General features: G+C 43.6%; 1 protein-coding gene across 2 annotated transcripts; it reads right to left on the reverse strand.

The window, feature by feature from the left end:
• Positions 1-74: 74 nt before the first annotated feature.
• pacsin2 (protein kinase C and casein kinase substrate in neurons 2) lies at positions 75-17,444 on the reverse strand. 2 transcript variants are annotated; one of them, XM_068586442.1, is made up of 11 exons: positions 17,305-17,444; positions 10,478-10,569; positions 10,170-10,326; positions 9,734-9,969; positions 8,105-8,260; positions 7,672-7,847; positions 7,426-7,546; positions 5,492-5,622; positions 3,261-3,440; positions 2,045-2,226; positions 75-1,960 (listed from the first exon to the last, which is right to left on the reverse strand). In XM_068586442.1, the coding sequence occupies exons 2-11, from the start codon at positions 10,532-10,534 to the stop codon at positions 1,848-1,850; spliced, it is 1,509 nt and encodes a 502-aa protein (XP_068442543.1). In that variant the 5' UTR covers positions 10,535-10,569; positions 17,305-17,444; the 3' UTR covers positions 75-1,847. The 2 variants fall into 2 exon arrangements, with proteins under 2 accessions (XP_068442543.1, XP_068442544.1); XM_068586443.1 differs by lacking the exon at positions 3,261-3,440.
• Positions 17,445-17,623: the final 179 nt, after the last annotated feature.

Here is a 17,623-nt window from a genome sequence, read left to right on the forward strand (position 1 = left end):
CAATTTTTACATTTAATATTTCAACATCATCAGTTGAAGGGTAAAGAAAAAAATAAATCGAGACGAAGTCAAAATGTGTTTTTTCCAATAAATTCATTTATTATGTTGAGGGACAGCATTTACAAACCTTACTGTGCAAGTACAGCCGCTGCTGCGTTTTGACGTCAGCGTGCCCTGAAAACATGTCAAATGTCTTTCTCATTATCGCAGAGAACATAATTCATTTCCGTGCGTGCTGCAGTTAAAGGCATCAAATAGCTTTTATTTCTCCAATGACTTCATCGAGAAAGTGGGAAAATAATTTGGTGCTTGCACAAGTGAAAAGCTTGCAGTTCGTCGCTGCAAAAAAAAAAAAAAAATCCTAAAAAATACTTGATCTAAACGTATGTATTCAGGTAATTAAAACAGGTAGATCCATTCATGTCATATCCTAAGGGAAAATTAACAAGTATTCACATATTTGTTGATTAATTCAATGAATATGGCCCTCTGTAATGGGAAAAAATAGTAATATTTACAAATATATCAAAACAGATTCAAGGGATATTTTGCCATAAAACATTCAATTACCAAACAAACTGACTCTCAGTCACAGCATTCTAACAAGAGTAGAACAAAAGCACTTGTGGCATCATAAATTAACAATCAATTTCAAACTACAAATCATCTGATATCGATGCTTAATTTGTTCTAATATTTCTCATCCAGGCTATTTACATGCATGTGTGCGATGCCATAGTTGGCTGTGGTTTTATTGCTATAAATTGTTATATAACCGCCCCCGAACCGTCCCAAAAAAACAACTAAAATGTCTCCCATAACTTGACATTTAACAAGTGAGAGGAATTACAACATGGAGATTCAAGTGTGATAAACGTTTGTGAAAAACTTTCAGTGTTAGATGAAAAATAACCCATAAACTATTACAATATTCGATCAACAGAAAGTACTGAGTTTTTTTTTTCTTATTTTTTTGTGTGAAGAGCTTCAGGACACTTTGTTCCGGGAGGTTAACAAGAAAAACAACCCTTGCATCAGCTAAACGGAACAATCAAAAGTGATAAAATACAATCAGTGAATGTACATTCAATTGCAACGACTAGAGGAACTGACCCACGGTGAACTAAATGAAGACCACATCAGCAAAATCGATTTGATTATTCCTTATAAAATAACCACAACAGTGGATGAACTGAATGGATGAAAAAAAAAAAAATGCAGAAAAACCCTGAAAAAGGAATGAACAATTTAAGCAAAAATTTTAAAACCAGGTTAAACCCGTCACACTAATCGCAACACAAGGGCCTACTTTGTCAAAGGAATACCGAACAATTAACAGTTATGGACTGGATGCTAGCAGGTAGGTAAACCTAAAAATAGATCATTGTGTTTATAAAAAAGGGGTCATCCCCTTAAACAATCCATAGTGGCTCGCTTCTTAAGGCCGCACGTAACATTGCGAGGCGATTTGTCAGAGTGTCATCCCAGTGTTTCATTTTAAACAATATATAAATTCACACAAACATTTAGTTTTATCTACTATATACTTGAAAGGCTATTCTTTTTGTAACAGCGTGAATGGGATTCTAAAGTAACAAAACATATCTTACACCGACGGCCATCTTCTTTGCCTGTAAGCTTTCCGTCCGTGTACTGTCGGTCTGCGGCAAGTAACATCTCAAGTGGTCCTTTTCTTTTTTTTATTAATAATCGGAAACTTCTCTTCTCCGTCCTTCTTCAACACCGACGGGGAGAAAATGAGTTTAAAATAAGGCGGAGTGTTCTCGCTTCCAGCCGCACTGAACCCCTTCCTTCTTCCTTCACATTAATTGATTTGTGATCATGTATTACTGGATATCTTCCACATAGTTAGCGGGGTAAAGACCCGTTTTTCCATCCTTAAGCCGGCCTTTGCACCAACCCTGATCGTCTTCTTCTCCAATTTTGGTTAATTCTTCCCCTACAGGGAGGAGGAGGAGAAGGAGGAAGGGATAAATATTTGTTTTTGTAAAGTCTGAGTTATTTTGCCTTTCACACCACAAACCTGCTTTGAAGGTCAGCTCGTCCTGCTCCTGCCCGTCGTAGTCGTAGAGGGCTCTGACGGCCACAGATACGACCGGAGAAGCTAGCTCATCTTCGAAGGGATTCCCGTCGCCGTTGGTTGAGAAGGGGTTCCCGCCTGTGTCTTCGTCCGACCAGTCCGGGGTCTTCTCCATGCTGCTGGCGCTGGACGGACAAAGGAGACGCTTAGAAAGATGGATTTTCACGTTCATCTCAAGGCCTTTTTTTTTTACGCAGCGGCGGGACGATCCAGCATGCCAGGCAGGCGTAAGCGAGGACCAAAATTAGTTAGAAAAGTGAGAAAAATAAATACAACAACAAGGGCACGTTAAGTCAAACACACAAAAAAAAGCCAAAAGTGTCTTTCAAAATCGAGTGATTCATCCTGAAAACATCCTCCTCTCCGTCCTGAACGAGTGCAAAGCATGCTGCCTTCCGGCATGGATGCTGCAAAGCAAGCGGTTCGGTTCAGGCGGCGTGACGAATGATTCAAAAGTTTAGGATCAACACAATATACAGGCAGAGAAATACAGCAACAGGAGACCAAGCAAGACAAATCATTGTTGTGAATGCATGATTTGAGTTTAACCTGAACGGCCAACAGAGGGAGCCACCTAAACACCAGAAAGAACTCGGCTCTGACACTGTTATGAGGTGAAAAACAATGAACCCCCCCCCTGGCACATGTATGAAGTATTTACAGTCAGACCTGTCCCAAGTGTCTAATTGAAACACAGTTTTTTGTGTGTTGATTTATGGCAAAATGATGTACGTACACTTCGTTTGAAGTGATACAGCATGAGTTAAGTGTAAGAAAATTGATATGCAAGACCAATATGAGTGTGTCAATATTCAGGTCTGACTGTAAGACATTTCCCGCAGCAGAGGCATGCGGCCCCATGCGGCCCCATGCGGCCCCATGCGCCCGACATGTGACGACGGCACCGTGAGAAGTGAAGGCTTTGTGTGCCGGCGTTCCAGCGACCATGCAGAGCAACACAACACACTGCCACCTGAGGGAGGAGAGAGGGACGCGAGGAAGAAGAGATCAAAGTAACCGAGACAAATAAAATGGCGAAAGAGAGAGAGAGAGAGAGAGGGACGGCGATCCGTGACACAGAGATAGAAACAAGAACAACAAAAAAAAGTGGCAGAAGGAGTTTGTGGGGGGGAGGAGTGTTTCTCTTCTGTTCACCAACGTTTTTATCTCCTCTTTATTCACACTGATGTGGTTGACTGTGGTCTGCTTCTCCACGGCCGTCTCCTCTTCCTCCTCTGCTGCCACCTCCACCTCCTCCTCATTCTCCTCCTTATTCTCCTCCTCATCTTCATCAAAAGGGTTCACGCCCACTGGCGCTGTGTTAGTGGGCACGGTCAGGCTGACAGCATGGGACACAGTGAGAGATCGGTTGTTGCATTGCACACACAGACAGGAAGACACACCTGTGTAGACATGCTTAAATGTTAGCGTGCCCGGCTAACAAGTTTACATCCTGCAGTAGTGGCCAAGGGGCTAAGGAGCCGAGGGGCCAACGAACCAGGCATTGTAGCTTTGTTTCACTGGATGGATGAACCAGTAATTATTGTATTTGTATGTGATAATGAAACTTAAGAAACTGTTTCAGACTAAACAGATCAAATACTTAAAAAGCGATGTTCGTCATAATGAACACAAAGCTATAAAAACACCACTAAGACACATTAAACACTTAATTGTCAGCTCTGGTTTGTGTGGGTGCTAAATCTCTCTGAGGACATCACATGGCGGCTGTTTACTTCCTGCGATTGTCACTTTCCGCATCAAGGAACAAACCTTACAAATAGCCCTCCGCCTTTCATCAGAGGAAACACGGGGTTTCTACTCGCCGCTTGCTGAATTACTGGACCGTGAACAGCTTGTGGATATCGGTTGGCCCCTGGAGTGTGAAGCGGAGGAGAAGCGCTAACGCCTCTGTTTGCATAGTCATGCCACGCTCTCTCTCCATCCGAGACAGAGGAGTTATTACATCAAACACAAGAGTCTGGCACAATGTAACTTTGGATGGTTTCAGTCAACAAACCCCACCTTACTACTACGATTCAACGTGTTCACAGGGCTTCAAAAGAGGGCGTTACACTCATGGAGCTTCAGACAATCAAAAAAAGGGTAAATATGACACTAATGAGGGCTGGCTTTCTCATGCTAATATACAAAAACACGACTTACTACCTTTAATCCAGATATGTCTGTTTTTTAACCTTTGCAGACCTTGTTAATGAACGAAACCCCACCAGTCACGCCCCAAAGATGAAGGAAAGTAAATGAGTGTGCTGTAAATGCTGGATGGGGGAGCGAGGCAGTCAACAGTCCCAAGTTCAGAGGTCAAATGCTTTCCGTGCTTGACATTCCCTTTGTTGACTCCTCTACACACTCCTCAGGCTTTCTGCAGACAGACCGCTTCCTACCGATGTCTGAACGAGGGGAGAGTTGCCGTAAGGACACTTATGACTAACACCACTTAAGATTTGGAACAATAGATTACACACACACACACACACACACACACACACACACACACACACACACACACACACACACACACACACACACACACACACACACACACACACACACACACACACACACACACACACACACACCTTGTATTTGCTTTTCCGCCGCGTCGATGGACGCGTGAGAGTTTTTTTTACCTCATCACATGTTTGTTGTCATTTCTATAAACCACTGTTGTGTCCTTGGCGCCGTTGCCACAACACCAGAAACACAGCTCTCCACAGGGACAACTAAGTTTTAATCTTATCTTAAAAAAAGATTACATCGTGCCATTAGAAGCTGCCACTCAAACCTTCAAAGAGCCTCTAAACCTTCACAGAGGAGTCCTGTTTTTAAGTGTTCTCGCTCAAACCTCATACACGGCTTTGAAATGCTCTCCCCCCCTCCAGAGTTATTTCGCAAAACTTTCTTTCCCTTTTGTCTCAAACTTGCTCAATCCAAGTGCAGGTGTTTGCCTTGAACGCTAATGGGGCGTCTTTGAACTTCACAGTAATAAATGCCATAATAATCTGTGCGTGTGTGTTTGTGTGTGAGTGTATTTCCACATTACTTGTTGGCTTGCTTTCAACTATGCACCAGCCGACTCGAGTCTCTCGGGGATGAATTCTTTCCCAACACACTGCGACAAAGTGTTTGCTGTTGCCATGTGAACGGCCGTACACGTAGCCGTCACTCCCGGACCTTCCCCGGAGTATCATTTCACAAGCATTCCTCATGAGGAAAATGCCAGGTGTGGTGCGTTATCTCTGATGTGTGCAGTTTGGATGAGGAAGACAGAGAGTGTGTGTGTGTGTGTGTGTGTGTGTGTGTGTTGAACACTTGCTCCCTTTTCTGTGTGTGTCTGTTAGAGAGAGAAATAACTGATCAGATATCTACCTGCTGCTGGTCTTGGCAGGCTGGACCGGCTGGTCCGACCCAGTTTGACTGATGCCCGTCAGCGTGACGCCCTCCGAGGGCTTTTTCTTTTCTCGTCTGCTGAGGGTTCGGTTCAGGTCTATGGACCAGTCCTAGATACACACACACACATAAACACACACGTTAGAGTCAAGTATTACGGTGCCGAACTTGAGTTTTGTTGAAAACATACTTTCACAGCGAGAAAACAAGTGGAAGATCAAGTCACAGCACTGTAAACACTTCAACACTTCCCAAGAATCTGTGAAACATTTCACAGGCCGTGACGCGGGCTCGAGATTGCAAAACTCTACATGCATGATGCGTGTTTATACAGCGCGGAGCAGGCCTGATAAGACGAGAGACACGCAACCATGTACAGACTCCATCACCTGTTGGAAGAAACGCAGCACAGAGGAGTCTCCCCAATCACCAGAGGCTAACCAGGGAGAGAGGCGCAACCCGATCACAGCAATGCAGAAAAAAAAAAGATTGGTTTTTGAATCACATTTAGTTCAGGTTTTTCTCTGACCGGTTTCATTCCTTGATTTTTATTCCCAGTAGAACTTGGCTGCGCAATATCAATCTTGTGTTGGAGTTTGACCTCTGAGATTCGCAAAGTCCCCCCCGTCTGACACCTCTGATTCATCAGGCCTCTCACACCGATAAAGATCAGAGGTGTTCCTGTCTGGCTCGTGTTCCCTGAGACTCGGTGACATCGCTGAGCCGCGGTGGCATCGCGTGACGTACTGCAGGGTTCACATGGACAGAGGGATGACTGGAAGGGCCACAGACGGGGGTCAAGGATCAAAAGGTGGGAAAGAACAGAGAATCTGAGCTGTGGAAATAGAAGTAAAGAGTAATTCTAGATGTTACGATGTCCAGGAAAAGGTACGTAAACATCCTGTTGTTCTCAGGTAGAGGGAACCGAGGGGGATGATGCTGTCGGACATGTCTGCATGTACCAAGTGCATCGGTGTCTTAATATCCTTTGAAACTTAATTCAAACACAACCACTTCAAGCACACACAGAGATAGAAGGAGCAGAGTGAGTGTGTTATTGGAAAAAATAAATAAAAATAAGAACTCCCTCCCATGGCTGTTGTGAAAAGAAGAACAGCCCTCCCATGCAGAACTCACTAAAATGGACCTTCTTTTAAAGGCGCGAGGATGGGACCGGTCCAGATTCTGTCAGACATGAGGAAAAGGGTTAGTGTGGACGTCACAGTCTCATCACAAAGCTGTGGAGTAGAAGCTGCAAGCCGCAGAAACGTTAAGTTTGTGAACGTAGAAATAACTCCCAACCGCAAAATTATCAAAGGGATTACTTCTTTAAAGAAACAACATGAACTAAAGAGCCGGTGGCCTGCAGAATATTTGGATATCTACCCAGTTGGAGCCGTCTAACAGGTTATAGCTCACTGCTTCTTTGTTGTGTGTGTGTGTGTGTGTGTGTGTGTGTGTGTGTGTGTGTGTGTTGTCACAGAAAAGACTGGTCATGATGGAAGTGGAAGAAGGCGCCCCGTTGTAACAGCCGTGTCTGCAATAGCACTCAAAACAACTATAAATTGTATCATCGTACGCATTAAGCTTTCACGTCCTCTTTTTCTTATTTCGCCTCCTGTTGGGAAGATGCCATAAAAGCAAATTCCTCATTGCCACTTTGGCTGCTGGGGAAAGATTTACTTCCTCCCCCTGCTGCCAAACAGCATACGTCAAAGACAAAAATGACACTGGGCATGAACTCTGGCTCGGGCTACGCGTCACATTGTGAGAAGCTAATGTAATACCGCCCTTGATGTCACCACAGTATAAGTCCACTTCTCTCTTTACTGGTGGATCCTACCGTCGGGGTTAGGAGAGCACCAGCATCTTTCCTTCTACTCTTTCATTAGTATAAATCAAGGTTGTAATACCTCAAATTGCGGCCAGTTCATCGGCATGCCGGGGCCGTGGTTGGACCGGAACCATTTCAAGTCGTCTTCAGCGTCAGTAGCAGAGATCGTGTCTTCCAGCGTGTGGTAGATTGTCTGGAATCTACGGAGGCAATAGTAGTTTTTTTCTAGCTGAGAAGCACCTCTCTGCTGCAACAGCTGCATTTATGCATTTCAGACATTGAATGATTGGAGAAGAGCCACCAGCGTGACCGTCCTGTGTCTGACCTGTGATTGGTTGAGAGATCCAGGTGCTGTTTGACCTCCAGCAGCAGCTCTCTGAAGAAGCAAATCCGCTTGTCTTCAAACTGCTGCCACTGCTCAAACACCTGCTCCATGTTCTCCATATACTGAGGGGTCAACTTGTCCAGTTCTTCCAGGGATTTCTTATAGCGTTCTTTAGTCTGGGAGGAGTGAGGACAGTTTGAATGTCATAAAAAACAGGAATGCTTATGACCTCTACCAGACAGGACCCATCATGAAAAATACCAGCTGAAAAGAAATAAAAACCCTGCAGCTAACAAGGAATAAGGGAGTTTCTGCCAGTCTGAACAGCGTAGACTATAACATTTGATTGAAGGATATTGAGCAATACCTTTCTAGAACAAAACAACACGACCTTGACACTCAATCTCGTCTATTTCCAAAAAGGTAGCCCTACCTTCTGCACCTCCTGCTGACACTTCTCCACCTTTTCCTGGAGCTTCTTTTGGGTTTCGGGGTTGTTGTTGCTCTCCAATTTGCTGTTGTTCTCCCTGCTGGCTGCCAGCTTCTCTTCTTTACAGGCAGAGTGGTAAGACTTCTTTATTGTCTCCATCTGCGGATTCAACGGTCAAAATAAAATACAGGACATAGCGCCGGCCCTTTAAGGTAACTCTGAGGAAACTAACTGTGGAGGTGTAACAACAAAAATTGAAGTTGGAGGGATTTAAGTACAAGTTACAACTGTTTTTGGGATTAAGTTGTTGAAAAAGTCATAAAAAGTATTTAATTTTCAACAACAATAACATATTTTAATAAAATCATTGTTGAAGCGCTTTCGTTTCTGTCAATTTTGAGAAAGTCTTTCAGGAAATGCGACTTGATCTTCTCTTTGTCGATAAGGTTGATGAACACACCTAAACGTGTGTCATGTCGTCACTTTAGCAATCATTACGACTTCTCAGAGAAACCTATTTGTTATTTGAGGCTCAGGACACATTTATTTTGTATATTTTAGCTCATGTGAGGGAGGCAACATGGAAAAACACTGGTGCCTGATACGTTTGACATGTGACGCATTTAACAACTCATCTAATCCATCACTTTGTTTATATTTAAACTCCACCAGATATGAATTATTGACGCAAACTCATCCCCTGTGGCTTTATCTGAAGAGCGTCTCGGGGCTGCGCCCTGAGGCCGGAGTGGTCACGTGACCAAACCATGAGGTCATAAGTAGAGGAGAGCAGCCGGGTCTAATTTGATATAGCAGGCGTGTCAATCCAATAAAAGCCACGAGGACTACGCGTCGAAATACAGTCTCCCGTCCAGAATGTACGAGTCTATTATTGACCAGGGCCCCCATGTCAGCTACTCAGTTAATTAGCCTAATTTCCTCTCTGCCCTCTGCCCACTTGTCCCCGTCTGTCTGGTCAATCAATAAAGCACTCGGGCTACAGAGCGGTATTGTCCTGTCGCTGCTCAATGACAAGGCCAGGATGTCGCCACCCTCTGCTGACATCACACACACAGGAAGTGGAGAGGGTGAGGAGCCTGGAGGTTACCAAACATTTCGTAATTTTTCTGAACGGACAAATACTTTGATGTGCACGCTCTTATAAAGCATGCACAGAAACAGAGAGGAATGTGTGTACTGCCGAGTAAACAGGCTTCTAAAATGAAAGCAAGAAGAGGAAATAGATTGACCCGATTTTGAACTACGCAGCGACGGCCTCCACTGTAGTCCGCTCAGTGTTTCCTTCCCTTCTACTCGCAGTCAGAGAACTACAGGATACGGTTGCTGGCGGGCGACCGTGTGCACACAATGGCGGATGTTTACTAATAACTTGTGATTCAATATCGAGAGGCTGTGCTTCTGCTCTGTTGTTGTTTTGTAAGCAGGTAGTCACGGAGGGAAAACAAGAGTTAGCGAGTCAGTAACATGTAATCATGTGAACTGAAGGGGAAGTATAGAGTCATGGCTGTGATCAGTGGCTTGAAAGATGACTTGTGTGTGGTAACGGCGTGGCTGTTTATAGTTTAAAACACATCATGCTGCTTTAGTATGCAGTGAACTTGAAGTCCCCACCTCTTTGAGTTTCTTTGCCCAGGGTTTCTGAGCCTTGCGGAAGCCGTCATCGGCCTCTTTGGTCTCTTTGTAGCCGCCGATCATCTGCTTGTGGTAAGAGTCTCTCTGCCAGTTCTTCAGCTTCTCGTAGTCTTCTCCCATCAGCGATGACTTCACCTCCATGTGGAGCTCGCTCACCTTCTCCGCCTCCGTGCACAGAGCAGACCACGCCCTCTCCAACGTACCATACTGAGGGCCTGATGGAGGAGATATTTACCTGTCACTGTCAGGAATTATGGGAAAATACATCTACTTTCCCAATGCATTACAATCCTAATATTATTGTGACTAAGAGAGCAAAGAGCATAGCTCCTGGGGCTGTTTCCTACTTGATTCTAGAAATTAAAACTGCATTATACGATAAAATGTGATTTTAAGAGTTTTTCTGTACTCCTACCTTTTTCTATGAGTTGCCGCCAGCGCTTCCCCCATTCGTTAAGCTGCTGCGCGTACGACTTCTCAATACGCGCACGCTCATGAAGACAGGTCATCAGGTCATTACAGAGCCGGTTGCCATCGTCCACCCGCTTCACCGATCGTTTATAATTACCGACCTGAAAACCAGCAACAGACAGAGCAAGCAGAAAGAACATGTTGGTCATGGCTATGGATTGCACTACATTTCCTTGAAGGAAGAAATCCCGACAGTAGAATGGTGCGCCCAGAATGAAGCATAATTCGTGGAAAGGAATTCACGCGTCTCACCTCCCAGAAGCTATCGCTGGAGACATCGATCATGGAGTCATCGTAGGAGCCCGACATCGCTGCTGCCCGAAGTAACCCTCAGTGTGTGGGGCCTGGGAAGACACAGAAGAACAAAAAGATGTCAATAAATGTGATTAAAACACCCTCAGACATCGTCAGATCAGATAATTCAAGATATAAAAACGTTAATAAATGATTACAATTCATATAAACTATTGGCTGGTTCCATCTAAACATGAGTAAATTAGAGGGAACACAATTGATCAGCTACAAATAAGTATTATTAGATTTTTTTCCCCCAGGGTAAGATTCTCAAATATAGCACAGACAGAGCCAATATTAGAGGCCGTTGAGTTATTAAATATAGACAGAAAAGAGGAAGGGAAACATATTTGTTTAATCAGTCCGTTAAACACGGTCATGCACTCGTTCCTTCTACGAAACAGCAGCTGAAGGACATCATTGACCCGATATCGCTCAGTCACAATAACATTCCTCTGACATTGATAAGAGGGTGAATGATGCTGTGCCCAGGAAAAGAAATAGTTCAAGCGTAACACAGCAGGAAATGGACGAGGATGGGGAACTGAAGTGTGTGATCTGGTTTGATAAGCGAAGCGGCAGGTGGGTTTTTCATCCATTTCTACATGCGACAAACTGAACCACAGTGGATCGCTGGCAGCACACGCAGTCTAAGCTAAACTGTGTGTGTGTGTGTGTGTGTGTGTGTGTGTGTGTGTGTGTGTGTGTGTGTGAGATTCTGACGAAGAAAAAGAGACGGTCAAGAAGCCCACAGTGGGGAGCTTCCGCTTCCTTCAGAAGGCATCACAGACGGTCCTCTGTTACTCTCCTCTCCCCCTCGTCGCTCCTCACATCAAACTCAACAGGCTCTCTGTATTCATCCGCTCTTCCTCTCCTCTCTTCTCCATCAGCCCAGAGCTTTCTAGTCTCCTCTACCTCTCCGCTCTTTCGTTACCATATACATACAGATGGTGACTTCCCGGCATCAGAACGCGTCTATATTGCTCGCTTTTCATTGCACTTCTGAGAAAATTGTTTGCATTTTTAGTGCTCTGCCATGCAGCAAAACAATATTAATTTCAGAATAGAAACTATTTTGATCATCAACTGAATCGTTGAAGTCATTTTGCATTTTAAAAAAGGGCCAAATATTCCTCAGTTACAAGGTTTTCGATTGTCCCCTTAGTTTAATTAGTCATATGTAAATATACAAACTTATACAAATATTTGATTGCTTAGGTCTTGGTCAAAATAATATAACGTAAAATTATAATGTAAAACTTTCCAGGAATTAAATCAATCAATCATCGTGGTACAACCTAAGAAGTCTCTCTTTTCTTCATTACTTCTTCTTCATTTAATTCTCTTTCTCATTGTTTCTTTATTGTTTCTGATCGTCATTCAATCATCAATAACATCTACTCAACAGCTATTCTCTAATGTGGAGTCGTTCCCTCGTGATCGGATCACACGAGAAGCATTTTAGTGCTGAGTGTGAACACACAAGGCCTTCTTCACTTGAGCGAGACAGAGAGAGGATGATGGCTGGTGCTGAGAGTGTGTGTGTGTGTGTATGTGTATGTGTATGTGTGTGTGTGTGTGTGTTGGCCAATGGTCAGTGGCCCGTGCCCTCCAGGGCAGGACTTGGACAGAGAGTAGTATTATGGTCACTGCTCGCTTGAGAACAATCCTCCCTTTAACTGTGTTTGTAGTTTGCAATCAGGTCAGGCAAACAGCCACACACACACACACACACACTCACATACACGCCTCCACAGACACACATGGAGATGTCACTCTTTGGAGAGAAAACCACAAGTATAATTTGACTAAATTTCCTCATGAATGAGCGCCTCGACAAAGCGAAGCAGTCAAATGACTTCGTGACATTTCATCACTTAGACTGTTGTTGTACGCACAAAACACACAGTTTTGTGTTGCTTCAGGACCCTCACAGGCATTAATAACAATATTAATGCACAAGTGAAACATGGGAGCCTGTTACTCAGCATGAAAAAAAAAATCACACACTATCCAGCCCGGTCCTGTCATCTTGTCCCTTTTGGCATTTCCCCACCAGCTGTCCACATTCTTCACAAGAGACGGACACACAAGGGACGCTCGGATCGAGCCATAAATATCTACTCTAAACACGGCAACGAGTCTTCTAATGTCAAACATTGCCGAGTGCAAACCTCCATGTTTTGTTTTCCTTGAGAAAGACACACGAATACAGTGGTTCCACTAGAACAAATTACAATTAAAACATAAGGAAAAAATGACTTTCCATATGCATTATGGGATTCGTTTATCGCAAAAGCTATTTACCTGGGCCTGATGTAATCAACAGCAAACGGAAACAAACCGTCTGGACACCCTTGGCTCTGTAGGTTACGGGGAATGTGTTAAACAATTGAACGCAGCTTGACCCGCAACTGTAAACAGTACTGTTGACTGAGGCCAGGTCTGAAGTCCACTAAATCTGTCACTCTACAGGAGAACGCTGAAAATCCAACACTGTGCGCTACTGTGCACAAAAAAAAACACATGGGAGTAAGGACGTTTTGTAGAGAGTGTAAGATGGACATATGTCCATCTGGCATCAACAATTTGAAGTGACGAGCACCTAAAACAAGTGTCTTGCTATCAAATGCATGACTTCATCACGGCTTAGAGTACGGGTTTAATGATTTTGTAATCAAACACAACAATGATATATTCACTGAGGTCTGATAAGTCAGTGTACTGAGCGTGCTGGAATGTGGTCGTCGACAACAGCCTTAAGATAAAAAAGTGAACGAATGCATTCCTCAAAAGGTACCATGCCCCGACCCGGCTCACAACTCATTCAACTCATTTTTACTAATATGGAACCAAATTTGCACGAATGAGGCTGCTTGACCTTTTAAAGCAGACGTAGGGCCAATGATGATTCAGAACGACAGCTGCGTGTGAACAGCCCACGCTAGAGACAACCATGTGTGTTAAAAGATAATAAAAAAAAGCTCTATATTGTCAGTAATTGACATGAGAAGCTGAACGACCTTTCACAACCACAATAAGGAAGGCAGCATTGGAGATGGAGGAAGCAGACGCAACCAAATATGCAAAATGTTGGCAAGATGTTGGTGAGTAATAGACCCACAAACCACCAGCAGACCATCACTAGACTACGTTTATTAACGCCGTGTTTATGTTTCTCAGAGGGCTCAGGGGGTCGTCACACAGGAAACGACGGACAGCAGAGATGAGGTCGTACACAACGAACAGGCACTTGCACCTGCCCTCAAAACGGGTGTGTTTAGGTTCGTGAGTGGAAGTAGATGTGGGCGGTTGTGTTATTTAGACTGAGGCAGGGCACGTCAGAACAAACTCTTATCAACAGAATAGAGCAAGGACATCGGCGGAATAATGTCACGCAATCTCTACATTTTGGTTGCGCCTCGGTCTGGAGTCATCCCGAGGGTGGCGTTCAGCCTCGTCTCCACCATTGTTCACGTAAACAAGAACCGCGTTGTCTAAATGAGGACGCATGACTTCAATTTAAATACTTTCATCCCCCGAAAAATGATTTGGACCACCTGGATGTCAGCGTATTGCATAACCTGTCAAAGATGCTTAATGTTATCTGTTTGCTTTGTTTCTGTCATCTATTGTGGTTATTTAAGCAATAAATTATTTATTTGTATGCAAATATTTATATATACATGCATAAGTAGTAATAATGATATATTATGAGTTGCTAATAGCTGGTGTTACCAGGTTAAACAAGCCATAATTGCATCTCTAATATTTATTTACCTCCTTTAAAACAACTGTATTTATTCAAGTCTCTCGCCAAGAAATTCACTTCGCTCGATTTTTATATATTTGAACACATGAAGCACATTTACATCCCCCAAATACTCCTTTAGACTGAGCAGAGCTGAGTCAATGTAAGCTGTTGAAGTTCGCTGCTTTACCAACTATTACTTAAAATAAAAAGAAAGAACGAAGTAACACTCAACTCACAATCACCAGCACAAGAGCTAATCCTGGGGCCTAAGGGAAGACTGTGTGATTACATAACAAGCATGCTTAACAAATACTCCAGCGCTCTACATTGCCAATTCCTCAATGTCCTAATCACATGAAAATTGCTTATCTAAGCAGGGGTGATATGTTTTTTTTAAGCTAGTTTCCATTTCCTTCCTTTGTTGCGTAAAGTAACTGCAATATCTCACAAGCAGCGAGTGCAGCTGAGCTGCTCGATCCCTTCAATATTGCAGTTTCCCAGCGGGACATTGCTAAATCCCAATTGGGCTACGAGGGAAAAGAAAATACAATATTTTCTTTGCTTCTTTCCCTCTTGTTGTACACTTTACACACAAGCTTGAAGGTTAAAAGTTTCCGTGGCAATCGCGGGTCACAACTTTGATTTTCTTTCCCTGTCAGTCATTCACCTCTGCCCTCCTTCTTCACGTGCGCTCAACAGCTGCACGGCACCACTGATCTGACAGGAGTGCGGCCTTCTCCCATGTGGAACCTCTCGATAACTCACCCCGGCTTTTATAGAGATCGCCGACAGAGGCGGACAATGAAACCGTTGGTCCGTCAACAGCGGGGTCAGAGCTGTACATCATCATCGCAACCGACCGGTCGCTCCAAAACCTTGCTCCATGGTCAGTGGAAGAACAATGGCGTTTGTTCCACACTTTCAAGCATTTTCCACTGGACCGGCCAGCAGCATAGAGAGGAACATAATGGAGGGAAATTCAGTATTACACGGACAGGGAAGGGGAGATTCCTGACGTCACCGAATTCGGCACTTTTTCCTGTGGAAGCCCCCCCTGTCCCGCACGCAAAAGTCTCATGTGATGCATTTAAAGCTGCAGACTTTTCAGGAAAGGGCCATGAACAAAAGTCATCTGCTCGCCCTGTGACCCGTTATGGTGTTTTCTTCTGCACTGTATGTGTGTGTGCACATTAGCAAATCTATCCAATAGACAGAAATCACAAAAGTACCAGACGTCTGAAGCGTTCTGGAGCTGCTTTACTGTATTTACATTACAATGACCGGACTCGTGAATAAGGGCTCCAAATAACAGCTATTTTTTATTATCAATTCACTGAGTGATTATTTTCTCGGTAAATCTTGGTTAATGCCCGAAAATCGGTCACTGTAATTTGCTAAAGCCCACAGTGACGTCTTCAAACATCTTGTTTTGTCCAACAACCACTCCCAAAATATATTCAGTTCACACTGGTCTACCAGACTCACATTTAGAAACAGCAAACATTCACATTTAAGAGTGTGAACCTGTGATTGTTTGCCATTTTTGCTTGAAAAATTATCAAAATATTTGCGAGTGTAAAAAACAACAACAACTGTGTTTCTGCTTTCTTGAATTCTCGCTGATAGAAGTTGATGTTTATTCATAATAAATTAATGAATCAACTCGGCTAGACACTGGCTCATATCCTTTTTACTGCCTCGTGCGTGTGTGTGTGTCCTCTTGGAGATCACGCCAATAAAGATCCCTCTAAATGGAGAGCAGAGCCTTCAGCCTAAATTAGGATGCCCGCTCTAAGTTTAGCTCGGTTCTGTGACGGAGCAATGAGTTTTCACATGCCCCCCCCACCAGCAGAACAAAAAGGGAACCACAGAGCTTTCACTACTGCTTTACCCTGACAACACTACTGCCACAACAAACACAGACCACATTTATATGTATATATAACACTCAGCAGCATGACCAATGACTGCGAGCTTCCACTGATTCATGAACATGTCATGAGCAGTGGATGTTTGTCATGCTGAGAAGAGAGCGTCCTGCTCCGAGTGATTAATAACCTCGTGTTGATGATAAAGTTTTTTCACTGTAAAACACTACAGCCACTGATACCCTGAAGCTAACAAGACAACCTAATGTGTGTGTGTGTGTGTGTGTGTGTGTGTGTGTGTGTGTGTATATATATATATATATATATTTATGTACATGTACCTTGAAGACACCTGACTCCAATGAGAAAACCTAATATATATGTATGTACATGTACCTTGGAGACATCCTGACTGATGAGAAAACCTGATACATACATACATACATGTAACTTGAAGTGAAGGAGTCAGGACTAAAGTTGGCAGCAAGTGGGCACTGCGTAATTTAAAATACAGCCAAACAGGCAGCCTCTCTCTCTCTTTCTCTCTTTCTCTCTCGCTCTCTCTATAAGACATAATACCATAGTGTATAACATATAATGTATAATGTTGGAGGCACAGCATGCAGGACGATGTGACATCGACCGAGAGGTTATCTTTACTTGCGAAACCCCGCCCCGCCCTTTATCACTCCGGGGCAATGCAACGCCAGTCTCTCCCTGCTGCGACAAAGTGGACAACCTGCCCTATATGTCACACTTAACACACACAAGTTCACCACGACATGCATCGACATGCAGCTGGTGAAGTTTAACTTCAACCTGACGACGCTGGATTAACTCACCAGCGAAGTCTTTCGGACTTCCGATAGCCTGAAATACACGAGTTACTGCAACCGTGGTGAAGATAGTTAATTATGAGCTAGTCGAAGTAGTATATTATATGTTAATACACACATGAAGCCACAGTGGTTCTCATATTATACAGCTTTTATTAAATTACATCATTATAAACTTTAACCACAGCACCCGACCTCCTCCCATCGAGAAGTACCAACTTTAACGTTAGTTAACGTTCGCTCCAATGTTGGCGTACAAGCCACAAAACGACCGTTTTATTAACAAAAATTAACCGTCACAACTTCGACATTTTTGTTCGAGCTTACCTGGTTTCGTTTAATTGAAGAGTTAAGTCTCTTTGCGGCGTCAGTTTCCAAATCTTTTCGCCCGTTTTCTTCTGCTCAGCAGCAGCAGCACCATCGACCGACTGACTGACACGACCGTCAGTTGGTCGCGGTAAGGCCCGCTGCATCCGGTCAATATTTTCAAAATAAGACACGCAGGTGAAAACGTAAACAAGTAAACGTTTTACCTTTGGTCTTTTTAAAAAAGTATTTCAACCTTGTTCAATTGCTATATTATTTAAGGTTGTATGCATCACGTTGTAATTAGGTTACATTTGTCGAAGCAATAGAGGCACCAGTG

The sequence above is a fragment of the Clinocottus analis genome, unplaced genomic scaffold (genome assembly GCF_023055335.1).
Source record: "Clinocottus analis isolate CAN_PGR_092001 unplaced genomic scaffold, fCliAna1.0.p SCAF_20, whole genome shotgun sequence".
NCBI classification, from domain to species: domain Eukaryota; kingdom Metazoa; phylum Chordata; class Actinopteri; order Perciformes; family Cottidae; genus Clinocottus; species Clinocottus analis.

Bases quoted from the DNA above. Each gene is read 5' to 3' on its own strand.
- pacsin2 (XM_068586442.1), bottom strand. From the start codon at position 10,534: ATGTCGGGCTCCTACGATGACTCCATGATCGATGTCTCCAGCGATAGC. The intron at 10,327-10,477 runs GTGAGACGCGTG...GCTGGTTTTCAG, and splicing joins CCAGCGATAGCTTCTGGGAG to GTCGGTAATTATAAACGATC. The intron at 7,547-7,671 runs GTCAGACACAGG...TTGCCTCCGTAG, and splicing joins GATCTCTCAACCAATCACAG to ATTCCAGACAATCTACCACA.